This window comes from Erpetoichthys calabaricus, chromosome 2 (assembly GCF_900747795.2).
Source record: "Erpetoichthys calabaricus chromosome 2, fErpCal1.3, whole genome shotgun sequence".
Lineage (NCBI taxonomy): Eukaryota > Metazoa > Chordata > Cladistia > Polypteriformes > Polypteridae > Erpetoichthys > Erpetoichthys calabaricus.
In genome coordinates this window covers 66,357,002-66,384,634 of record NC_041395.2, presented here as the reverse complement: position 1 = coordinate 66,384,634, position 27,633 = coordinate 66,357,002, and the positions used below count along the sequence as shown (strand labels likewise).

The 27,633-nt window shown below is 39.0% G+C and overlaps 1 protein-coding gene and 1 long non-coding RNA gene across 2 annotated transcripts in view; one reads left to right on the top strand and one right to left on the bottom strand.

The window, feature by feature from the left end:
* The window catches only part of elp4 (elongator acetyltransferase complex subunit 4), a 367,688-nt gene that overhangs the window by 298,957 nt on the left and 41,098 nt on the right, over window positions 1–27,633 (bottom strand). Inside the window, exon 4 of the mRNA XM_028793869.2 lies at window positions 16,657–16,797. Within this exon, the coding sequence (XP_028649702.1) occupies window positions 16,657–16,797 (141 nt within the window). The remainder of the gene's footprint in view (window positions 1–16,656; window positions 16,798–27,633) is intronic.
* The window catches only part of LOC127526710 (uncharacterized), a 42,054-nt gene continuing 28,433 nt past the window's right edge, over window positions 14,013–27,633 (top strand). The window contains exon 1 of the long non-coding RNA XR_007934142.1: window positions 14,013–14,152. This is a non-coding gene — a long non-coding RNA (uncharacterized LOC127526710). The remainder of the gene's footprint in view (window positions 14,153–27,633) is intronic.

The window sequence follows — 27,633 nt, the reverse complement described above, 5'->3', positions numbered from 1 at the left end:
TAGTGTGTTAAAGAGGTTATGTAAACATATATATACATATACATATATACATATATATACATATCTACATATACACATATCTACATATATACATCCACATATATACATATCTACATATACATATATATATACATATATACATACATATACACATCCATATATATATATATATATATATATATATATATATATATATACACACACACATATCAACATATATATACACATACATATACACACATACATACACACACATACACATATATACATATACACATACATACATAGTGCGTTGTAACACGGGCTGTGATTGTTACATGGGAGGGAGGCGACAAATCACAGCTTCCCGCTTTCTAATCGGGCCTGTGATTGGTGCTTTGAAGGATGCCCAGTATCCCACAGTATCTCCCCTTAGGAGAGGCGTTAGGCAAGTGTAATTGAATAGTGGTGCTGCAAGTTTAGCTTTACACCTGTTTTTAAGGCTTATTGACTGAAAGGGGCTTTCATGAAAAAAGTTAAGGCTTTGCTACAGGATACACCCTCCACAAGTTAAGGAAGTAAAAATAAAGGTATACATTTCTGTTTTATTTAAACCTTTTAAGTTTGTATGCGGGCGGTATGGTGGCGCAGTGAAAGGTGCCAGTTAGGAGACCCGGGTTCGCTTCCCTGCGTGGAGTTTGAATGTTCTCCCCGTGTCTGTCTGGGTTTCCTCCGGGTACTCCGGTTTCCTCCCACAGTCCAAAGACATGCAGGTTAGGTGCATTGGCGATTCTAAATTGTCCCTGGTGTGTGGGTGTGTGCGCCCTGCGGTGGGCTGGCACCTTGCTCGGGGTTTGTTTCCTGCTTTGTGCCCTGTGTTGGCAGGGATTGGCTCCTGTATTTAGGATATAGCGGGTTGGATAATGGATGGATGGACATTTGTATGCATAGCCCCATTTGCCCGTTTTCGTTTTTTTTCTTTCTTCAGTAATATTTCAGCAAACCCGGAGCTTGTCAGTTCAAATCCTGGTACTGACACCACTGTGTGACCCTGAGGAAGTCACTTCACCTGCCTGTGCTGCAAAAAACAAAAGTAATGTAACAAATTGTACCTCAGATGTTGCAAGCTGCTAGAATAAAGGCATAAGTCAAATAGATAAATATGTATTATACACATAGGAACTATTCATTTATTTTCAGTTAAGTCATCTGCAGCGAACCTTTATAAATGAGAGTTTCTCCTTTTTAGATAGTGCAAACTGTTTCTTCTTCATTGAGGTTTTCTCTTGGAGAGCTTTTTTCATTTCATTGAAAATTAAAGCAGCAGCTGCCAAAATATGTAGCTTTCTTATTAATTTTTCAAGACTGTGTAAAATAACTTTATAAAGTAACATAAAAGGTTTAAATACTGGTTATCCTTTTACACTAAAATATTACTAAAGAGATACAAAAAAAGAAAAATGCATATGTTGTTTTTCTTTAAGGAGATTAAATATTACTGAAGAAAGAAAAAAAAAAAAAAACTAAAACAGCCAAATGGGGCTATGCATACGAACTTAAAAGGTTTAAATAAAACAGAAATATATACGTTTATTTTTACTTCCTTAACTTGTGGAGAGTGTATCCTGTAGCAAAGCCCTAACTTTTTTCGTGAAAGCCCTTTTCAGTCAATAAGTCTTAAAAACAGGTGTAAAGATATTGACAATAAGCTACGCAAACCCACCAAGACATGCAATCGTTTAAATCAAGTCGCGAGTCGAAAAACACCATCCCATACTATTAGTTAACGATTAACACATTTCTATATGTATTGTAAGCATACAATACAACTGATAATATGTTGCGCTTATTTATCTGGTGTACCAACATTTTTGCGCGTTTAACGGCTGAAATCTAACGTGGTTTGTGCCCTTCAGAATGAAAACAGTTTGCATTTACCTTTTTAATAAAAGGCGAGCTTTTAAGCCTGAGAAATCACCCCGTAAATGCACACGTTTAATTGCACATGTGTTAATATCTATGCTTACACAGTATTAAAAGACACTCAACATTTAATGCCATTTACCTTCGTTCCCGCGTTTGATAAAAGGCAAGCTTTTAAGCCTGAGAAATCACCCCGTAAATGCACACATTTAATTGCACATGTGTTAATATGTATGCTTACACAGTATTAAAAGACACTCAACAATTAACGTCATTTACCTTCGTTCCCGCGTTTGAGTCGTGCTGTAAATCTCTTCCTTGTTTTCAGTTCATGTTATTACGTAGGAGGCGTGATGACGCGATACGCGACTCCGCCCCCCGTCCATTACAGTATATGGACAAAAAAGAGGTTCCAGTTATGACCGTTACGCTTTGAATTTCGAAATGAAACCTGCCTAACTTTTGTAAGTAAGCTGTAAGGAATGAGCCTGCCAAATTTCAGCCTTCCACCTACACGGGAAGTTGGAGAATTAGTGATGAGTGAGTGAGTGAGTGAGTGAGTGAGTGAGTGAGTGAGTGAGTGAGTGAGTGAGTGAGTGAGTGAGTGAGTGAGTGAGTGAGTCAGTCAGGGCTTTGCCTTTTATTAGTATAGATTCTAACACAAACAATTAATACTGACAATTAAACACTGCTCAAATGTAAATATACATGTACTTAAAGGTTTTAATCATTTTTAATTATTAATTGCACACCAGCTTTTACTGCTGTTAAAATATACATATTCTGTATTTTTAAAGACTCGTTTTTTTCTTCGATGTATCAACTAGACAATTGTACTTACTTGAGGTGTAATTATAAAATAAGGATACCATTTTAATTATGTAGTACTTGTTTCTTATCAAAATGTATACTGTATTACACACATAAATAAATACAGTACAAATCTTTGAAAGAGCTGCAAATGTATCAAATGTTCATAAGTTGTTTATCAAGAACACACAAGACTAACATGCTTAACAGGTTTATAAGTAAAAGATGCATTTTGCTGTTAAGCTAACATGCCTACTGTCTGCTAAGCAGCAATATCAAACTATTCTTATACTTTTCTTAACAACTACAAATGTAAGCTGCTGCACTTGAAAAAATCTCACTATTCAAGCTGAAATGGTGTCCCTTTTTATTTAAAGGACAAAATAAAAAGGTCTAAATTAATTAAAGTAGTTTTTCTTGCCCTCTGGCTAAAAACACAGGATGACTTCTCCGAATATCTTTTCTCATTTTATTACTCCACTTTCTTAAAGGTAAAGGCTAAGCTCTCTGATAAAACAAGCCTTTACTTGCTCTCTGTTCACACTGCAGAAAGTCTGCTGCAAAAAAAGAGAAAAACACGATGAGACACAGGCTAGCTCAACTACTGTAATACCTTGCATAAAGAAGCACAGCAAACAAATTACCGTAAAGCTTAGAAAAGCAGGGACTGAAAGGATCAAATTTTGTGATCTGCCAATTTACCAATCATCGATCAAGTACTTTTTAGTGAAAATCTGCTGATTTATATTGGTGGCCAATCGATCGGAGCATCCCTACTCGCAACCAACCAAACTGTCCACCAAACTGTCTACCAAATATGCTGTGTGTATAAATAAGCACTCCACTACTGAAAAACGGTGTAGACTGTTGTATGTAAAACTCATCTACACTTGTTAAAAGGGTGAGGTCAATATTGAGTTTCCAAATTGCTTAAAGTAGTGTAATAAGTTTTTCATTGCTCAAAAATTAAGTTATCTATAAAGTGTGAATCCAGTGAATTTTTTTGGAAAGTATGTGACAATATCATGAATCACTATAAGAATTCCAATGAAAATATTTTTGTATTTATAAATCTCTCTCAGTTTTTACCCTAAATATTATTTTTACTTTTTAAATAACTGTTCTGTTACACTTGAAGACTCCAGGGTAAGTCATTAACTTGAGAAACGCCTTTAGGGTTTTTCTTTTTTCACCCTGGCTAGCCTGTAGCTCAGCCACTTTATCTTCTGCATTTACACAGTGGAATTGATGTTTGAGACAACAGTGATTTGAGGTGATAATTAGGTTAACCGTGCTTCATTCAACACCACTGTGCAATACAACTTTAAATCAGGCCATTGTGAAACTGCTGACTATGGCCCCAAGTTTTCAAGAAACAGAAAATAAATAAAATACACAATACAATTTAAATTAAAATTTAACTTTTCTGGGAAAGAAAATAAATTTAAACAGAGAGCAGCTTTTCTCATTCACTGATTTCCAAAGTTTTGTTCATACAGTTCTTGCATACAGTAGTGTACAATAGAGCAAAGTGTAATGCCAAAGAAAATTATAGATTTTTGTAATGCATGATAAGTTGCTCTTGCTGACAATACAGTAATAAAAGAACAGATCACAATATTTTTGATTAAATTAATTGAACCTATGCCAATCAATCTGTAAATACAGTACATGCTGACTCCATGTAGAATCTGGTGCTATGAAGCAGGAATGACAGCTCACTCTTCCTATGTTAAAACATCTTTACTGAACTTAGTAAGCTTCAGCCTGACTAAAGTTAGGTGAATTAGTGTTGCTAGATTAACCCTATAGTGTGTGTGTTTGCCTTGCAATGGACTGGTGCCCTTTTAGGGGATTGTTCCTGTCTTGTGTCTGATGCTTGCTGGGATAGGTTACAGCTGAACCACAACCCTATTCTGAATAAGCAGGTCAAGAAGACAAATGGATGGATGTTTGTATGGCTTGAAGTGGAGTAGTATGCACAAATATGTCATTCTGGCTTCTCCCACTCAAGCACTGGATGTACAGTAGGCATATGTCTGTTCATTTTTTGTCACTTCATTGCCATTGCAAGCTCAATATTTTCTATCACTGATGACTTTGTGTTCTTTTTAAATCAAGCCAGAGCAGGCAGTATCTTCCCATAGTAAGAGAATATATGCTATTATTAGTGTGATTTTTCCATTATTACTGTCTACCTGTCTACAAAGCACAGAAAGCAAAGGGTCCACAGAGTAATATGACATTAGGTTTGCAGCCTTTTAAAATAGCTACATCTCACAACCATGGTTTGCTATTTGCTTTTTTCCTTCATAAAATGACATGAATATGCTATTTTGCAATATGTGTGTAATATCAAGACGTGCATCAATACTCAATAACATTTCTGAGTTGAAAAATTGATGTATTTGGTAAGATATAAGCCTTTATCTATCACATATGAACTTGGGGTTCCATTGAGCACTACTGTAAACTGCAAGAACTGACAAAGTACTTTTAAAATTTCTGGAAAAAAAGAAAAAAAAAGAGGTTAACTTTAGAACACAATTTTATGTAGCAGATTATTATATACCGTGATTGTGAATAAATAACTGACTTGAAAAATATGGAATTTATCATTTAATTCAGAGCTTTGTAGCAGCCCCTTTGGCAGTAATTTCAGCTTCAAATCTTATTGGGAAAGTTTCTACGAGCTTTGCACACCTGGATTTGGGCAGTTTATTCCATTCTACCTAGCAAATCCTCTAAAGCTCTCTTATAATGGATGGGAAGTGTCTGTAAACTGCCATCTTCAGGTCTCTCCATAGATGTTTTACTGGGTTAAGTCTGGGCTTTGATGGTGGTACTCAAGGACAGCCAGAGACTTGTCCTGAAGCCACTCCAGTAATGCCTTGGCTGTATGCCTCACATAACTGTCATGCTGAAAGTTGAACCATTGCCCCAATCTGAGGTCACATGCATTCTAGAACAGTTTTTCTTCATGGACTACTTTGTATTTGGCTGCATTCATCCTTTCTTTAATTTTCTCCAGTCTACTTGTCTCTGCTACTGAGAAGCACGCCCATAGCATGATGCTGTCACCACCATGCTTCACTACACCACACCACATAGACAATGGCAAATATTATTCAGTTATATAAAAAGGGTGACCAGGTAGTTCCAAAGGCATCATGTACAATACCATATGCTATTTTGCAATATTTGTGTAATCTCAAGACATGGATCAATACTCAATAACATTTCTGGCTTGAAAAATGGATGTATTTGGTAAGTTTTAAGCATTTATCGATCACATATGGACTTGGGGTTCCACTGAGCACTATTGTAAACTGCAAGAACTGACAAAGTACTTTTAAAATTTGTAAAAGAGGATAATTTTAGAACATAGTTTTATGTAGCACTATATAAGAAGCATCACCTGGATGCACTACGACACATCATCAGTGATGTATCCTGAGGTCATCGGGCGTTTCAGGTCTCGCAACATAAAACACCCTCGCGGCTTCACTTGCAGATTTAATGGCCCTCTTCTTGGCCGCTCCTGTTATGCCCAACCATGTGAGGACTCTGCAGAGTGAGCGCCCTGCAAATCCTGTGCAGCCAATTTCTATGGGCTCATAAAGTACCCTCCAGCCTCTGACCCTGCACTCTCGCTAGCTTCCTTGATACGCTCTTCCCAGAGCACTGTCAGTTCCAGCATGATCAGCTGTTTTTAGGCCTCTGATGTAATGATCATGTCTGGCCGGAGTGTTGTTGTTAAAATTTGCTGCGGGAACTTTAGCTGGTTTCCCAAGTCAGCCTGCAGCTGCCAGTCAGAGGCTTTGTGGAAGAGGCCTGTTATTACTGCCTTTACCTGGGATTGCTCTCCCGCTTTAACGAAGGTAACTGCCTTCTTTGGGCCGTGGAGGAATTTGCTTGTCTTGATGGCTGCAGACAAGCTTTCAGCAACTGCCTTGAGCACCTTGTCATGGCGCCACCGGTAGCGGCCGTCTGCCAGTGCCTTAGGGCAGCTGCTGAGTAGATGTTCTAGAGAGCCTCTTCCTGAACAAAGTAGCACATTATTATATACCATGATTGTGACAAAATAACTGACTTGAAAAATATGGAATTTGTCTTTTAATTCAGCAATTTGTAGAAGCCCCTTTGGCAGTAATTACAGCTTCAGATCTTCTTGGGTAAGTCACTACAAGCGTTGTACACCTGGATTCTGCCACCACCATGCTTTACTACACCACACTACATTGAAAATGACAAAAATTATTCAGTTACATAAAACGGGTGACCAGGTAGCTCCAAGGGCCTCATGTACAATGCAGTGTGTAGAATTCACACTAAAACATGGTGTATGGACAAAAACAGAAATTTGTGTACGCCTAAAAAAATTCAGATGCATAAAACTGTGTGTAGGCAAAGTTCCACACACTTCCCCTTTATAAATCCCAATCAATGTGAATTTTAGAGCACATGCACACATCTACAGCCCTATACTGAAGTTAACAATTTATCCGTAAAATGTAACATACATACTTTTAATACATTTCATCATAAAAATGATATCAAGTACACATCCTAGTATTATAACAGCACAAGCTCTTGGGAATCTATATCGACTAAGATGCCAATCATAATCAACTGTAAATATGTGCCCTCTTTTACTGAATTCCTTTATTGTCATTGTATGGTACAATGAGATTCAACATGCAACTCCTCCATAAACTTTTTTCCAATAGAAGAATAAAAAAATAATGATGAATGAGAAAAAACAATGAAAAATATACAATATGAAAGCATAAGTACAACCTACATGTACATACTGTGCAGATAGTGTAAATGGTACATAAAGTGCTCAGGTTGTGCAATATTACAGTTGTAGTGCAAGTTTACAGTAATGTAATTGTAATAATAAGTACAAACAGTTCTACCGGGAGCATTTGATTGACTGATTTGAGTGCATTTATATTGTAGCTCTTGGGATGAAACTGTTTTTGAGTCCATGCAGGAAAAAGGCTCTGAAGCGTTTTCTGGATGGAAAAAGTTCAAGGATAAATGGAATCCAAGCAGATGCTGGTGACCTTCCTTGAGGCTTCAGCATATGCTATAAATGTCCTCCAGGACTGGAAGCTGTATCCCGATAATCCACTGCAATCTCGACACAACCCGCTGTAGAGCTCTACGATCAGCTGCTGTGCAGCAGTGATACCAGTACCATACACAGATACAATGGGTTAAAATACTCTAAGTGGTACACTAAGAGTAACACACTAAAGCAGCTATGGTAATTGGAATAGTTTGGCCATTCCCTGTACCATTATATTGTTACAGAATTAATACAATCAAGTGCCTTAAATTTGTAAACAATATGCAATTGTTTTTGGTGTATTTGATAAAGCCCGCATCATGGATGTGAATCGAAAAGGAAACGGAAACCACACAGAAACAGAAGCACTGCTCTGACACTGGGTACCACCCGTTTGCAAAACTGAGCAGAAACGTGTGTATGCATGGTGTGAGGCTGCCTTAAAAATGTGTTTTACACCAAGTTTAGTTTTAATACATCACGAAGTGAGAGTAGAAACAGGTGTACGTAACATTTTTGTGCATATGCACCATTTATACACGAGGCTCCAAGCCAAAATAGGCCAGTAAGCTGAATGTGCATCACAGGTAAATTAAGGGAAGAAATTATTAAGGGAAAGACTGAGCAACACATGGCAAGAACAGGAATTTTACTGAACACTCAGCGTGGACTCAGAAGAGGGAGGTCATGTTTTACCAACATGCTAGAATTCTATGAGGAAACAAACGGATATGATGTAATCTAATTTATCTTGACTTTCAGAAAGCATTTGATAAGGTGCCACATGAGAGACTGGGCATCAAACAAAAAGAAGGGCGTTGTTTGTAGACGGGTGCAAAAATGGCTCACATACAGGAAATAGAGGGTTATGGTGTGAGGAACCAAATCAGAATCGACTGATGTTAAGAGCAGTGTTCCACAGGGGTTAGTGCTAGGGCTGCTGCTATTTTTAATATACAGTATGTAAATGATTTGGATAGGAATATAAGTAACAAGCTGGTTATGTTTGCAGATGATACCAAGACAGCTGGGTTGGAAGATAATCTGGAATCTGTGGAATCATTACAGAGGGACTTGGACAGCACACAGGCTAGGGCAGATTTATGGCAGTTGAAAGTTAATGTAAGCAAATGTAAAGTATTGCACATAGGGAGAAAATATGTTAGGTTTGAATACACAATAGGAGGTCTGAAAATTGAAAGTACAGCTTAACACTAGAATTACCAGAGCCTACGAAAAAACTTGTAGATCTGTCCCACCTTTGTCCTGTAAATGTGTGGATAAGCAGCAAACAGCCGTCCCACCTTTGTCCTGTAAATGTGTGGATAAGCAGCAAACAGCAAGCAGTCTGCTATCACATCCCCCCACCCGCACAGTTTTCTCAGCTCAAGTCTGTTTACCTGCATGTCAGTTTCTTAGAGTTATATAGAGTGAGAAGCCAAGCAAAATGACACTTTTTATAAATACTACTAGCAAAATACCCGCGCTTCGCAGCGGAGAAGTAGTGTGTTAAAGAGGTTATGTAAACATATATATACATATACATATATACACATATCTACATATACATATATATATATATATATATATACATATACACATCCACATATATATATATATATACACATATCAACATATATATACACATACATATACACACATACATAAACACACACATATACATATATACATATACACAAACATACATAGTGCGTTGTAACACGGGCTGTGATTGTTACATGGGATGGAGACGACAAATCACAGCTTCCTGCTTTCTAATCGGGCCTGTGATTGGTGCTTTGACTGATGCCTAGATCCCACAGTATGTCCCCTTAGGAGAGGCGTTAGGCAAGTGTAATTGAATAGTGGTGCTGCAAGTTTAGCTTTACACCTGTTTTTAAGGCTTATTGACTGAAAGGGGCTTTCATGCAAAAACTTAGGGCGTTGTTACAGGATACACCTTCCACAAGTTAAGGAAGTAAAAATAAAGGTATATATTTCTGTTTTATTTAAACCTTTTAAATTTGTATGCGGGAGGCATGGTGGCGCAGTGAAAGGTGCCAGTTAGGAGACCCGGGTTCGCTTCCCTGCGTGGAGTTTGAATGTTCTCCCCGTGTCCGTCTGGGTTTCCTCCAGGTACTCCGGTTTCCTCCCACAGTCCAAAGACATGCAGGTTAGGTGCATTGGCGATTCTAAATTGTTCCTGGTGTGTGGGTGTGTGCGCCCTGTGGTGGGCTGGCACCTTGCCTGGGGTTTGTTTCCTGCCTTGTGCCCTGTGTTGGCAGGGATTGGCTCCTGTATTTAGGATATAGCGGGTTGGATAATGGATGGATGGACATTTGTATGCATAGCCCCATTTGCCCGTTTTCATTTTTTTTCTTTCTTCAGTAATATTTCAGCAAACCCGGAGCTTGTCAGTTCAAATCCTGGTACTGACACCACTGTGTGACCCTGAGGAAGTCACTTCACCTGCCTGTGTTGCAAAAAACAAAAGTAATGTAACAAATTGTACCTCAGATGTTGCAAGTTGCTGGAATAAAGGCATAAGTAAAATAGATAAATATGTATTTCAGTAATCCCTCCTCCATCGCGGGGGTTGCGTTCCAGAGCCACCCGCGAAATAAGAAAATCCGCGAAGTAGAAACCATATGTTTATATGGTTATTTTTATATTGTCATGCTTAGGTCACAGATTTGCGCAGAAACACAGGAGGTTGTAGAGAGACAGGAACGTTATTCAAACACTGCAGACAAACATTTTTCTCTTTTTCAAAAGTTTAAACTGTGCTCCATGACAAGACAGAGATGACAGTTCAGTCTCACAATTAAAAGAATGCAAACATATCTTCCTCTTCAAAGGAGCAAACAAATCAATAGGGCTGTTTGGCTTGTAAGTATGTGAAGCACCGCGGCACAAAGCTGTTGAAGGCGGCAGCTCACACCCCTCCGTCAGGAGCAGAGAGAGAGAGAGAGTTAGAGAGAGATAGAGAGAGACCGATAAAAAAATCAATACGTGCCCTTTGAGCTTTTAAGTATGCGAAGCACCGTGCAGCATACTTAAAAGCTGCACACAGAAGGTAGCAACGAGAAGATAATCTTTCAGCATTTTTAGACGAGCGTCCGTATCGTCTACGTGTGCGAACAGCCCCCCTGCTCACTCCCCCTACGTTAGGATCACAGATAGTCAGCGCAAGAGAGAGAGAAAGAAAAGTAAGTTGGGTAGCTTCTCAGCCATCTGCCAATAGCGTCCCTTGTATGAAATCAACTGGGCAAACCAACTGAGGAAGCATGTACCAGAAATTAAAAGACCCATTGTCCTCAGAAACCCGCGAAGCAGCGAAAAATCCGCGATATATATTTAAATATGCTTACATATAAAATCCGCGATGGAGTGAAGCCGCGAAAGGCGAAGCGCGATATAGCGAGGGATTACTGTATACACATAGGAACTATTCATTTATTTTCAGTTAAGTCATCTGCAGCGAACCTTTATAAATGAGAGTTTCTCCTTTTTAGATAGTGCAAACTGTTTCTTCTTCATTGAGGTTTTCTCTTGGAGAGCTTTTTTCATTTCATTGAAAATTAAAGCAGCAGCTGCCAAAATATGTAGCTTTCTTATTAATTTTTCAACATTGTGTAAAATAACTTTATAAAGTAACATAAAAGGGTTAAATACTGGTTATCCTTTTACACTAAAATATTACTAAAGAGATACAAAAAAAGTAAAATGCATATGTTCTTTTTCTTTAAGGAGATTAAATATTACTGAAGAAAGTAAAAAAAAAACTAAAACAGCCAAATGGGGCTATGCATACGAACTTAAAAGGTTTAAATAAAACAGAAATATATACCTTTATTTTTACTTCCTTAACTTGTGGAGGGTGTATCCTGTAGCAAAGCCCTTACGTTTTTCGTGAAAGCCCGTTTCAGTCAATAAGTCTTAAAAACAGGTGTAAAGATATTGACGATAAGCTACGCAAACCCACCAAGACATGGAATCGTTTAAATCAAGTATCATTACATCTTCCTTTCTTAAAGAGAAGTAAGGCAGTACTTATAAGCTTAGTAATGTTATATATTTCAAATGCTACTTTGATAAACTTTATCACTTCAAACAACTGAACTGTCCAGAACATTTCAGGCATACATCCAGCATTCAAACTATGTATAAAAAGCACAACTGTTAAAGGAATTCAGCATTTCTTAATTGAAAATGTTCCTTTAATCCTCAACATGTCTCAATGAGTCGTTCTGGTGGTTTTACTTGACGTTTTGATCTTCTGGTTAATTGTGTTTGCAGTTGAGATGTTCTTTCCTGATTTATACTTGTTTTCTCGTTAATATTTGTTTCGTTGGTGTTAGTGTTCTGATTAGAGGTTATTGATCCTTTGATGTCTCGAAGGTTTCTTCTTAGAACAGCTCCTATTACGCAATTCCGTCACATACTGGTCTATTGTTTCGCCGCTTTTCTGGAAACATGTAAAAAACTTGTGCCGCTCAAACGTCACATTGCGCTTTACGTTGCAATACGCTTCGAATTTTTCAACTATTTTGTTCAATTTCATATTGTCTCCATCTTCTTCAAACTGAAAATTGTTATACACCTCTAGCGCCTCTTCGCCAATTACATGTAGAATCATAGACGCTTTCATTTTTTCACTTTCCTATCTGCTTCAATCGCAGCAAGATACAACTCGAATCTCTGTTTAAATCTTTTCCAATTTTCAGCTACATTTCCCTTTAACTGAAGATTTGGTGGGGGCTGTAATCCTTCCATATTTTTTTTCTCTTTTGCTAGACCGTCTTAGCGCTTTCTGACCACGTTTTCGGGTTACTCACAGGCACGAGACTCGTTCAAAAGCTGAACCTCTTCTTCACATTCCTCTTCCAATCCGCCACTTCGGACAGCATGTAGTAATCTTGTTAGGTTCGTAGTTTAATCAATACACAGGATTGAAAGATATAATAACTTTTTTAATAGACAGACTTTAGAGACATTTACTGTACATGTTACTACTTGTTCTTTAGTTCACGCCCATTCTCCTACTTGCATCGGCATTCACAGGCATTACTAATCATTCTGTAAGTATCCCTTAATAGACCTTACTAATCAACTATCATTACAAAACCCAACGTGGTTTCTGCCCTTCAGAATGAAAACAGTTTGCATTTACTGTTTTAATAAAAGGTGAGCTTTTAAGCCTGAGAAATCACCCCGTAAATGCACACGTTTAATTGCACATGTGTTAATATGTATGCTTACACAGTATTAAACCCACCAAGACATGGAATCGTTTAAATCAAGGCGCTGCGCTACATTTACGTACATGTTACTACTCGTTCTTTAGTTCACGCCCATTCTCCTACTTGCATCCGCATTCACAGGCATTACTAATCATCCTGTAAGTATCCCTTAATAGACCTTACTAATCAACTATCATTACAAAATCCAACGTGGTTTGTGCCCTTCAGAATGAAAACAGTTTGCATTTACTTTTTTAATAAAAAGGCGAGCTTTTAAGCTTGAGAAATCACCCCGTAAATGCACACGTTTAATTGCACAGGTGTTAACATGTATGCTTACACAGTATTAAACCCACCAAGACATGGAATCGTTTAAATCAAGGCGCTGCGCTACCTTCTTCTAGATCGGCCCCAAGGCGTTTCACGTGATTACGTAGTAGGCGTGATGATGCGATACGGGACTCCGCCCCCGTCCATTACAGTATATGGACAAAAAAGTGGTTCCAGTTATGACCGTTACGCTTTGAATTTCGAAATGAGACCTGCCTAACTTTTGTAAGTAAGCTGTAAGGAATGAGCCTGCCAAATTTCAGCCTTCCACCTACACGGGAAGTTGGACAATTAGTGATGAGTGAGTCAGTCAGTCAGTCAGTGAGTGAGTCAGTGAGGGCTTTGCCTTTTATTAGTATAGATATCGTTATTTGGAACACTTGTATTTCATGTGTGTTCCGTGTCTACAACGATCACTGTTTTTCATGTTTTAATAATAATTGACAAAATGTAGACATGAAGTTTATGATGTGTGAAGCTTGAATTCCAAATATCAGAGAAAACACTTTCACAAAAGGTACAAATATAACAGAACAAATGTGCTTTTATTCAAAAATATAACTGCAGAAAAAGAACCCGCGTTAGGGTGCGACATTGACACGTATTTGCTACAACTTGCTTCGGTGGCGCAACGGTATCAACTTTTGGCTGGTAATCAAAACTTCACGGGTTTGATCCTGGATCAGTCCGTTTTGAGAAGTGAGCTGCTCGTATTCTTACTATTTTAGAATAAAAACATACATTTGATTTCAGTCTGTAACAGCCGGTGTAATTTATGATACTTGCAAAGGTTAGCTTTTTTTTTTTTTATTATTTAGTTTTATTCTCTATTTTTGAAAAAGAACCTTTTTCCTCATGTTCTCAAAGTCCAAGCAGGCTGTTATATGGATTTTACTCAAGAGTATTTTCCATCCAGCCACTCTACCATAAACACTTGATTATGGAGTGTTGATGAGATGGCTGTCCTTCTGATAGCTTCTTCCATCTGAGCTGAAGACTTCTGAAGTTCTGTTAGAGTGACCATCGGGTTCTCAGTCACCTCCTAACCAAGGTCCTTCTAGACCAGTTACTCAGTTTGGCTGAACAGACAACTCTAGGAAGAGTCCTGGTGGTTCCAAAATTCTTCCAGTCTACAATTATTGAGATCACTGTGTTCCTGGAAACAACCAAAGCTTTAGAAATGGTTTTATACCCTTTTCCTAATCTACACCTCACCACAATTTGATTGCAGATGTCCAGAGAGAGTTCCTTGGACTTTATGGGCTAGTTTTTACTCTCACTTGCACTGTGAGTTGTGGGACCTTTTTACACAGGTACTGTCCTTCAAAAAATATACAATTAACTCAGTTTGCACAAGTGGATTTCAATCTAGTTCTAGACACATCTTAATTATAATTAAATCAAACAGAATACAAATGACTACAAATTGGAATGCTACAGCCAAGGGTCTGAATCTATTTGTATAATGAAAATGGACTGAGGCATTAGCTCACTGATTTAACTCATCCACAAAAACACTATTTCCTATTTAGTTGAGAATATGAACTTTGGCAAGATGTATATAAGGGGCAGTAGGCGTCTGCTAAAAAAAGGACATTTCAATATATCTATATTTAGGAGTAAACCCCCCAACAATAGAAAAACTAAATACCCCAACATTTAAAAACGTTTTAAACAATTTCATTGAAATTTTGGTGAAATGCGTTTTTTTTTTTACTGTTTGTTGATATTTGTCAATAATTAGGTTGTAGCGAATCGGCTATTTTAAGAATTCCATTTTTTATTTTTCACTTCGTGTTGCTGTGCCACTCGCCAATAGCATGGACAGATGAATGAATAAGCAGAGGTGTTTTGAGAATAGAGACAGGATGATATGTGGTGTGATTTCTGAATTGGAAGAAACAATATTCACCAAAGCTGAAGTAAGACGTGGTTACATACTCGAGGTGAGCTATACACCTTGAGTCCAGCTGACAGGGAGTGTTAAAGAAATACAGGAGAAGTTGTATTACTCATGGCCAAGACAATAAGTCTGACTGAAAGTCTGAAATATGACTGACTTGTGCTACCGCAGCTCAAAAGAGAGAAAGGATAGACTCCGTACATAGTGCCGGTCAACACATTAGGCGACAAAGATGAGATCTACGTATGCAAATGCATAACATAAAGTGGGACCCAGCCCCCACCTTCGATTTATTATATCCTAAACTGCACATGCAGAACATTCCTACCCACAGCCCAGGTTTGACTGTACACTGTACATATAGTTCTCAATATTATCCATCCATCCATCCATTTTCCAACCCGCTGAATCCGAACACAGGGTCACGGGGGTCTGCTGGAGCCAATCCCAGCCAACACAGGGCACAAGGCAGGAACCAATCCTGGGCAGGGTGCCAACCCACCGCAGTCTCAATATTATTTCTTTTCTATATGGTGCAACTTAAATAATTCTTCACAATACATACAATAAATTCTGAAATGTCATCTAGTATAGGCAGGTTATCTTACTGTATGTATTCAAACTTCCCATTAATACTACTGATAACCAGTTTCAATTCAAAATAATATAGTTTTCTGTAAATGTGTATCACATTGATCACCAACAAAAGCCAAAGTCAGTCACTAGGAAAAGTAGGAATTATTCTATGGCAGGAATGTTTTAATCATGGGCAATGGTTTGTACCATGTTCAAGACTAAGCAGCTCCAGTGAACTACAGTAATAATGTTATCCCCTTGTTTAAAAAATAAATAAATAAAAAACCTACAAATAATGCATACAAAAAAGTAATTAGTTACATAGTATTTCTGATACATCTGAATAACCGAAAGTACTATAACTGATGTCCATTTCTTCTGCAAAGCTGGATAACACAGCTAACAATTATACAAATGATAGATTTTTAAATTATTAATAAATTTGCAAACCTTTCTGAAAACCAGTTTTCACTTTGTCATTATAGGTTATTGAGTGCAGATTGATGGGCAAAAATTAAAAACGTATCAAATTAAACAACGCGATCAAGTGTGTAGAAAGTAACAGGGTCTGAATACTTTCTGAATCTACTATTAAGTATTGTTTGTACATTGCAGTGGGAATAAATAAATGATGGATGGTAAAAATCAGATGGAAAGTCAACTTTTTAAAATGATAAGAATATATGTGAACCACCTTATAGACATTCAGTATTCAGAACTCTCATTTGTGGTTTTCCTATGCTATCAGTAAGGAAAATTAAAGCCAACGTAAGACTGCCAATAGCAGCAATGAAAAATATTTGGGGAGGACCTACCTGAACTTTTGGCTGGTTCTGATAACGCCAAGCTATCTTCATAGAGTCTTGTGATTCTTCACTAACATCATTTTCTCTTCTTTGGTTAATCTTTCCTATTTCATCTTTTGGTACATCATCAAGCACAGGAGCAGGGAGTCCCTGAAAGACATTACAATGAAATGTACACATTGCATAATCTTCAACCTGAAGACTTTTTCAGCTATATTTATGGTAGTCATATGATCAAAAAAGGTAAACTGCTTAGAAGCTCAAAGAGACATACAACAAATCAGATTTATCAATAAAGGAGTGCCTAATTTTCAGATTATCTTATTTGAAAAATGAATGTGAAAAAGTGGCAAAGCAACTACTTTTGCTATATTAAACTCTTTATAAGGAATTCCACTTTAATTGTTTACAGTGCATCCGGAAAGTACTCACAGCGCATCACTTTTTCCACATTTTGTTATGTTATAGCCTTATTCCAAAATAGATTAAATTCATTTTTTTCCTCAGAATTCTACACACAACACCCCATAATGACAACATGAAAAAAGTTTACTTGAGGTTTTTGCAAATTTATTAAAAATAAAAAAACTGAGAAATCACATGTACATAAGTATTCACAGCCTTTACTCAATACTTTGTCGATACACCTTTGGCAGCAATTACAGCCTCAAGTCTTTTTGAATATGATGCCATAAGCTTGGCACACCTATCCTTGGCCAGTTTCACCCATTCCTCTTTACAGCACCTCTCAAGCTCCATCAGGTTGGATGGGAAGCGTCAGTGCACAGCCATTTTAAGATCTCTCCAGAGATGTTCAATCGGATTCAAGTCTAGGCTCTGGCTGGGCCACTCAAGGACATTCACAGAGTTGTCCTAAAGCCACTCCTTTGATATCTTGGCTGTGTGCTTAGGGTCGTTGTCCTGCTGAAAGATGAACCGTCGCCCCAGTCTGAGGTCAAGAGCGCTCTGGATCAGGTTTTCATCCAGGATGTCTCTGTACATTGCTGCAGTCATCTTTCCCTTTATCCTGACTAGTCTCCCAGTTCCTGCCGCTGAAAAACATCCCCACAGAATGATGCTGCCACCACCAAGCTTCACTGTAGGGATGGCATTGGCCTGGTGATGAGCAGTGCCTGGCATTCACACCAAAGAGTTCAATCTATGTCTCATCAGACCAGAGAATTTTCTTTCTCATGGTCTGAGAGTCCTTCAGGTGCCTTTTGGCAAAGTCCAGGCAGGCTGCCATGTGCCTTTTACTAAGAAGTGGCTTCCGTCTGGCCACTCCACCATACAGGCCTGATTGGTGGATTGCTGCAGAGATGGTTGTCCTTCTGGAAGGTTCTCCTCTCTCCACAGAGGACCTCTGGAGCTTTGACAGAGTGACCATCGGGTACTTGGTCACCTCCCTGACTAAGGCCCTTTTCCCCCGATTGCTCAGTTTAGATGGCCGGCCAACTCTAGGAAGAGTCCTGGTGATTTCGAACTTCTTCCACTTACGGATGATGGAGGCCATTGTGCTCATTGGGACCTTCAAAGCAGCAGAAATTTTTCTGTAATCTTCCCCAGATTTGTGCCTCGAGACAATCCTGTCTCAGAGGTCTACAGACAATTCCTTTGACTTCATGCTTGGTTTGTGCTCTGACATGAACTGTCAACTGTGGGACCTTAGATAGACAGGTGTGTGCCTTTCCAAATCATGTCCAATCAACTGAATTTACCACAGGTGGACTCCAATTAAGCTGCAGAAACATCTCAAGGATGATCAGGGGAAACAGGATGCACCTGAGCTCAATTTTGAGCTTCATGGCAAAGGCTGTGAATACTTATGTACATGTGCTTTCTCAATTTTTTTATTTTTAATAAATTTGCAAAAACCTCAAGTAAACTTTTTTCATGTTGTCATTCTGGGGTGTTGTGTGTAGAATTCTGAGGAAAAAAATGAATTTAATCCATTTTGGAATAAGGCTGTAACATAACAAAATGTGGAAAAAGTGATGTGTTGTGAATACTTTCCGGATGCACTGTAAGTTTAAAAAATGTGAGGCTCAAGGATATTTAATAATAAGACATGTTCTTGAGCTTTATAATCTGCATATAAACTAAGCGAAACATGTGTCTGCTGCATGCCAAAAACAGATATACATAGCCAAAGAAAAACCCCAAGGAGAAGCTTCCACATTCAATAAAAACAAGCTATTGTCTTTGAAATAACACCTCAAATTAACACCTGCAACGTTTTGTGGTATGGGTTACTCTCATTATGCTTGATTATCTATGGGCCAATCAACCCCACTCACAGATCAGTTTTCTGTCTCTGATCATTAGGATAATTTCTACTTAAGCACTCACCTAACTCCCTGGGCTGGCCATTGTTTCAGCTTTTGCTACTTACATAATCAGCAACACACCTGTTGCTGTCGCCCTTTGTTGCAGTGCTTTACATTAAAAATCAAGTCATTTGTGTGACTGAAATCTCAAGAGTGGATTAACCGTTTTAACCAGTCAAGCTTAATGTAACAAAAGGTGGTGGTAAAACCAGTATTCCTTTGAGACATAGTGGCCTGTTGTTGGTCCCTACCTTTTACTGTATTTATATAAGCTTTGCTATGAAAAACATAAATATATACATGTGCTATTTACTAAATATAATTTTATACTGAGATCCAGTCTTACTGATGCAATTGTTAATCATGAAATGAATTATGAAAATAGTGATTTCTTTTACAAATTACATGTTTTGTAAAATGTTTTAATCAATGTCCACATTCAATGCATTCTGTTAAAATAGGACTTTAGTTCTTAAAATTCACTTTCAAATAAACAAAATAGTGCAAAACATATACACAAATAAATAGAAAGCAATGCACACAGAAAGACTTCAATAAATGGGAATACAGTATGTACTATGAAAACATGTTTGAATAAATAATCTGTACAACGAACCAGTAACTGCAGATAAAATGGCATTTAACAGCTTTTCAATTCCAAGCAAAAAATGCTGTAACTTTAGTTTAGACCAACAACGAGCTGGCACACTGCTCAGGATGGTCCCCATATTGGTTTGATACATCTAGCATAGGCTCTGGTTCGCCATTCCTGGATACAGAAAAGGTATAGATAATGGATTGTGTTCTAGACCGAATAGTTTATTACATTCCATCTCTAGTTTGCTCAGTTGGACTGAAATCTGGTGACTCTGGTAAATACAACATTACACTGAATTGGCTACAGTGTTTCTGGAACCATTCCAGGATTTTTCTAGACTTGTAGCATGGAGCATTATCCTGTTAAAAAAGTAATTCATTCATTAGGTAGTAGCCTTTTTACCATGAAAAACTGGCTAGTGATGAGGAACAATCTTCAGAGTGCCTGTCTCATTAAAACAACATTCTTCTAGGATTGAAGAACCCAATGCTACTGGCTTAATGAGAATCTCTCATATGTTTACTGTACATGCAAGTAACATGTAAATAGAGTTAATATCATGAAAGGCAGGCATTCTATCTCACATAACCTTCAAGAAGCTGCAGCTAGCTGAAGTTTGCCCCCCACCCAATTTGTATTTAACAGATACACTATTTTCATGGAGGCATAGAGCACATTGAATTTTACAACACTGTCACATCTGTACCAGACATATGTGTTATTTAACAATATTATATGATGGTTAATTTTACTCCTTATTTATACTGGGGCTGGCTTTGCTTTTATTAATAAATAAAGATTTTGAGTTTTATTTTGAAAGATAACATCTTTTTAGTTTTGCAATGCACTTAAAGAATACGATTAACAAAGAGAATTAATTCTAGTTTAAGTGAACTGTGTTTTGTACCCGGGACATTTTTTTATAAATAAATATTAACTCTTGTAGTATTTTTGTTCATTGTACAGACTCTTAATCAAAAAGTTCATAAGGAAATTTTAAAAAAAAGCTTTGATATCCATTTAAAAGAAAAAACGTTAAGTGTCACATGCCCTAAAATGCAATTCTGACGTGCATTTCATATCACTTCTCTTTAAAAGAATACTCCACCCAAAAATGACACATTTTTAAATGTTACTTACCTCATGTTTTTGTGGTGGTGGTCAAGAAAAAATTTTCATCTCATGTTTTCGTGAAGACATTTAATATTAAATATTTAAACTCAATGGGGTGGATAGGTAACCAATACTGTACAGTGTCAAATGATGTGAAAAAAGTCCATAAAAAAGAAAAACATTGTCAAGTAACTTGTATTGCATAATTGACATGTCTGGTATTGATTTGTATGGTCAAAACATGCAAAATGTGGGGAGTTTTTGCTAAAATATTATTAACACTTTCTCAAAGCTCTGCATTAAATGTAAACAAGGAAGACATCAATTCTCAAAATGCTTTGCATTTGAATAGGAGACAGGTTTTGACATCAGTGAATGAGGAGGAGAGGCAGATATTCAATTTCTACCTATGGATATGAATTCTTCATATTTATTTACCTAAACATATAATAATAGAGACAGGATCAGGACTCATCGGGAGAACTGTTATAAAATTAGGAAGTTTGCATATTCTTGATTATTTAAATAAGGTTCAGAAAAAGTGTTTGGTGTATTCATTAAAAATACTTGAAAAATTGCAATAGTTTTAAATTGTTAAAACAGTTTTCTTCTGTAAAAGATGCAGAGACATTTTAATAATCTGAATTTTCTCATAATATCATTCCCTAAGGTGTAATAAAACCAAAGACACCATAGCCAAATATTAATGAGGCTTAACCTTAAAGCTTCTTACACCACTTAATTGGTTGTGAATCAGCAATAATTGAAAGTACTAGCAATCATTTTAGGTTAACCAGGCATATAATATAATCTTTTTCTTTTATAAATGTATCTTCCAAGAACCTAGGTTAACAAAACATTATGGACTACGGTCACTGTTAATGGCCAAATCATAGACTAGCTGCTAAAGCATTATTGTGGACAATTTTCAAAATTAGGTGTCAATATAAGAAAATATGCACGTCAACACAGAACAAGATATAAAGCTATTCCATATTAGGGGGTGGGACAGAAGCTTTCATGAAATTCACATAAATCATTTACAATTACTGGATGTTTTGAATTGTATTGCCTTTGCCATTTTCATCCTTTACAAAGATGGACCTATTTAGATGGATTTAATCTTTGAAAATCAGATGAAGCTTTCTAAACTGATGAGTGATTTCTGTCATTTCAAATGTATTGTTCAGATAACTACCATTAATAGGACAGACTGAAAATCTAACTGCCAGATAAAAACAAGCATACCGTTATATAGATTCTTAAGCGGTGTAATTTATCAGTTTGAAATCTTAACGCCAGCTTCATCAAAAAGCTCTGACTACAATAGGCATGAATGTTTTCAAAGATGATGGATAAATTGCTGGGTGGTAAAATATTATATCTGGGGCAGGTGATGGGTCTTTTTATCTCATTCTTGTCTCTATCACTACCACACGTTTGCAAGATAATTATGGTCTGTAAGATTGTCTTTATACCCTTCGTAATGTCAGTGACATTTGTCATGGTTATATTTACAGAGAAAAAGGACAGTAATAGTCTCTGTCCAGAAATTAACATTCTTTGTTACCTGTTATATTCAGAGAGATGACTGTCATCAAACTTTAACCTTTTTTACATACATTTAACAAAGGAAATGCCACACACTGCAAATTATACACATTTAAAAACAAAATTACATAGAAGCGATTGAAATAACTGGTTTATTCTTTTCGTGTATTCTTTGCACTTAGTAAATTAGAAAACTACATTAAGATTTTATAACCATGATGTTATGCTATGTGTTACCATAAAGGGAGAAACTGCAAAACATGTTGGTAATTTCTGCATGCAATGTGCAATAATGTTTTCAAGGGAAGCTCTCTTTACTAATTGAAACCCGAGACTCTTTAATTACACTATAAAATTCTATTTACTTTCATGAATAATAAGGGCATTGCATTTTGAAATGAATGTTTCATTTATTAATTCATTATCTTTTATTTCCACATATTGTTTGCTGCACATCAAGAGACAGAACTAAAGTATGTTTTTATTTAAATGACTGGACTTGAGACATTTACAAAGTGTAAACATGTACTATAAGTAAAAATAAATAGCTTATCTAACTTTATTTCATAGTGACCTTCTCAGCTATTCTTAAATGATGAAAATATTGTTTTAATATTATTTTGAAGTTACAATTAGTGGCCACTTTATAAGGAATGCTTGCTTAATACCAAGCTAATTCTCTATTTGTTCACAGAAGAGCCTGAATGTGTCAGGGTATCTTTCAACAAGATAAAATTGTTTCACAAGAATCCTGGCTTCTGTTTACTGCAATATGTTCCATAATTGTTTGTGTGACTAGCTGGCAGTTCATTAAACCTAAAAAGCTTTTTCATCTAACTCTTCCAAAGATGGATAGGACTGACATTTCATGATCGGTGTTCTGACAAAGATGCTACAAAAATATTCAGCCTCCTTAGCATTTCTGGCTACATCTCATCAACCCCCACTGCTCTACCAGTAAAGAGCTTCTTAGCTACCACAATGCTGACAATGATGAAAATGTTTCCACCAGTCTCATGATTTCTTAATTGTTCAACAATAACACAAAATGAGCTGTACATTTTCTGACTTTTACTGAAAACGTGACATTTTGTCTACTAATTTGCTGAAAGGCTAGTCAGAAAACTCTTAAGTGTGAAGTTTATATCATTCTCAATAGCCTTACTGAATTCCTTCTACACATAGGCCTACACTTTGGTCACTACAGCAAGCTTCTGTCTTCTTGGTAACTTTCAGACAAACTGGAAGGCTCTCTTACCTTCACAGGATGGAAAGCTTACTTCCCCATCACTGATAATACCTAGCAAGGTCCAGGGTTTGAACTATGAGAGGAACCAATTACTGAACCTTGTAGCTTTAGCTCCATATACGGTATCTCCTTTCACTAATGAGATCTTAACAATACTTACAAACTCCATGTCCCTGGCCTTTTCTCAGAAGCAGTAGAAACTTGGAGGAATTTCAGAATTTAACATTGGTAGAACAGGGCCATACACAAGAAATATAAAGTACCAAAACACCAAATTTACATAGTGTGACAAGTAAGTATCTTTTCTCTCCTGAGAGTCAAGAATAGCATGATTTAATATCTGATACAACTAAAACATTAATGACTTTTTCTCCAAAGTTGCCTGAAGAAGCAAACTTTCTATATGTATACAAACTACAAACGGGAAATGCAAAGAAATCCTATAATATTTTATCATTTAGATTCAGATCAGGAATGTTATTTTTCCTAAGCATGCTTCTCTAAGTTTCACCATTATTTCATAAAAGGTGATTTATTCATATATTACTGTTGTGTGTATTTGGATTATGTAACTTATAATTAATTGGAGAGACACCAAAATCGGAGTCAAATTCCTTGTATGCGTACATACTTGGCCAATAAATCTGATTCTGATACTCAAGTATTAAATGATTCTAAACAGGATGACCATTTGAAATTGTTGTTAGGCACATAAACAACAATAAAGTTTTTATTTACTGGAGTTCTAAGTAACAGTGATACAAACTATAACTCTGTCTCTTTTAAACAGAAGATTATGAATTACAGCCTTTTATTCGAACAACAGGCAAAGACATTCCTGTTTCCGTCCTGCAATACCAGAATAATGCCTACAGGCTTAACAAAGATTTTCAGAGTCACTGAGTCAGCAAAGTGAAATAAATAGTGAACCACTGATGCAAGGACACTAGTGAAAATTAAGTGATGTGCATTCAAGGAGAAATACAGAAAAATCTACACACAAAGAGACAATGGAACCCAGCTTGAGCAGAGATGCCCAGACTTCCCTCTCCTCGGCCACTTCTTCTAGCTCTTCCGGGGGAATCCCAAGGCGTTACCAGGCCAGCCGAGAGACATAGTCCCTCCAGCGTGTCCTGGGTCTTCTCCTGGGCCTCCTCCCGGTTAGACGTGTCCGGAACACCTCACCAGGGAGGCGTCCAGGAGGCATCCTGATCAGATGCCCGAGCCACCTCATCCGACTCCTTTCGATGCGGAGGAGCAGCAGCTCTACTCTGAGCCCCTCCCGGATGACTGAGCTTCTCACCCTATCTTTAAGGGAAAGCCCAGACACCCTACGGAGGAAACTCATTTCAGCCGCTTGTATTCGCGATCTCGTTCTTTCGGTCACTACCCATTGCTCATGACCATAGGTGAGGGTAGGAACATAGATCGACTGGTAAATTGAGAGCTGAGCCGCTTTTTCACCACGACAGACTGATGCAGAGCCCGCATTACTGCGGATGCCGCACTGATCCGCCTGTCGATCTCACGCTCCATTCTTCCCTCACTCATGAACAAGGTCCCGAGATACTTGAACTCCTTCACTTGGGGCAGGATCTCGCTACCAACCCTGAGAGGGCACTCCACCTTTTTCCGGCTTAGGACCATGGTCTCGGATTTGGAGGTGCTGATTCCCATCCCAGCCGCATCACACTCAGCTGCGAACCGATCCAGAGAGAGCTGAAGATCACGGCCTGATGAAGCAAACAGGACAACATCATCTGCAAAAAGCAGTGACCCAATCCTGAGTCCACTAAACCGGACCCCCTCAACGCCCTGGCTGTGCCTAGAAATTCTGTCCATAAAAGTTATGAACAGAATTGGTGACAAAGGGCAGTCCGGGCGGAGTCCAGCTCTCACTGGAAACAGTTTCGACTTACTGCCGGTAATGCGGACCAAGCTCTGGCACCGATTGTACAGGGACCGAACAGCCTTTATCAGGGGGTCCGGCACCCCATTCTCTCAGAGTACCCCCCACAGGATTCTCCGAGGGACACGGTCGAATGCCATTTCCAAGTCCTCAAAACACATGCAGACTGGTTGGGCGAACTCCCATGCACCCTCCAGGACTCTGCTAAGGGTGTAGAGCTGGTCCACTGTTCCGCGACCAGGACGAAAACCACACTGTTCCTCCTGAATCCGAGGCTCGACTATTCGATGGACCCTCCTCTCCAGAACCCCCGAGTAGACTTTTCCAGGGAGGCTGAGGAGTGTGATCCCTCTGTAGTTGGAACACACCCTCCGGTCCCCTTTCTTAAAGAGGGGAACCACCACCCCAGTATGCCAATCAAAGCCACATTCCGCTTGGCCTGCCGGTACCTATCAGCTGCCTCCAGAGTCCCACAGGACAAAAAGGTCCTGTAGGACTCCTTCTTCAGCTTGACAACATCCCTCACCGCCGGTGTCCACCAACAGGTTCGGGGATTGCCGCCACGACAGGCACCGACCACAGCTCCGGTCAGCCGCCACAATAAAAGAGGCACGGAACATGGCCCATTGAGACTCAATGTCCCCCACCTCTCGGGATGTGGTCGAAGTTCTGCCGGAGGTGGGAGTTGAAGCTACTTCTGACAGGGGGCTCTGCCAGACATTCCCAGCAGACCCTCACAACACGTTTGGGCCTACCAGGCCTGACCGGCATCCTCCCCCACCATCGAAGCCAACTCACCACCAGGTGGTGATCAGTTGACAGCTCCGCCCCTCTCTTCACCCGAGTGTCCAAGACCACAAAGTCGATCATCGAACTGAGGCCTAGGGTGTCCTGGTGCCAAGTGCACATATGAACACCCCTATGCTTGAACATGGTGTTTGCTATGGACAATCTGTGATGAGCACAGAAGTCCAATAACAAAACACTACTCGGGTTCAGATTGGGGGGGCCATTCCTCCCAATCACGCCCTTCCAGGTCTCACTGTCATTGCCCACGTGAGCATTGAAGTCTCCCAGCAGTACGAGGGAGTCCCCAGAAGGTACGCCCTCTAGCACCCCCTCCCGGGACTCCAAAAAGGGTGGGTACTCCGAACTGCTGTTCGGTGCCTACGCACAAACAACAGTTAGGACCCGTCCCCCCACCCGAAGGCGGAGGGAGGCTACCCTCTCGTCCACCGGGGTAAACCCCAATGAACAGGCTCCAAGTCGGGGGGCAATAAGTATACCCACACCCGCTCAGCGCCTCTCACGGGGGGCAAATCCAGAGTGGTAGAGAGTCCAGCCCCTCTCAAGGAGATTGGTTCCAGAGTCCAAGCTGTGCGTCGAGGTGAGTCAACTAAAGCTAGCCGGAACTTCTCGACCTCGCGCACTAGCTCAGGCCCCTTCACCTTCAGAGAGGTGACATTCCACGTCCCAAGAGCCAGCTTCTGTAGCCGAGGATCGGACTGCCAAGGTCCCCGCCTTCGGCCACTACCCAACTCACACTGCACCCGACCTCCATGGCCCCTCCCATAGGTGGTGAGCCCATGGGAAGGGGGACCCACGTTGCCTCTTCGGGCTGTGCCCGGCCGAGCCCCATGGGTGCTGGCCCGGCCACCAGGCGCTCGCCATCGAGCCCCACCTCCAGGCCTGGCTCCAGAGGGGGGCCCTGGTGACCCGCGTCCAGGCAAGGGAAAACGCCGTCTAAAGTTTTCATTCATCATAGAAGGTTTGTTTAACCGCTCTTTGTCTCATCCCTCACCAAGGACCAGTTTGCCTTGGGTGGCCCTACCAGGGGCATAAAGCCCCGGACAACAGAGCTCCTAGGATCATTGGGACACGCAAACCCCTCCACCACGATAAGGTGGCAGTTAAAGGAGGGAACATTCACAAATATCAACACTCAATGCAGATATTAAAAATATAAAAAAGTATTGTTTCAACAAGCGTGATAAATTTTAAGGGCATACTGGGAGTTAGTTATGTAATTGGAATCAGCCTGGTGTGGGGCAGAAATAAGAAGCTAACAAAACTGATGCTATAAAAAGTCTGTTTAGACCATTCATGATGTCAGTAGTGGTTGCACTATACAAGCTAAGTGACTGTGATCCCAAACCCAAATTCATCTTTTCTGTAATGAAATTGTGTTTGCTTGACATTTAATGCTAGAAAAGGTATACACAAATGCATTTGCATTCTT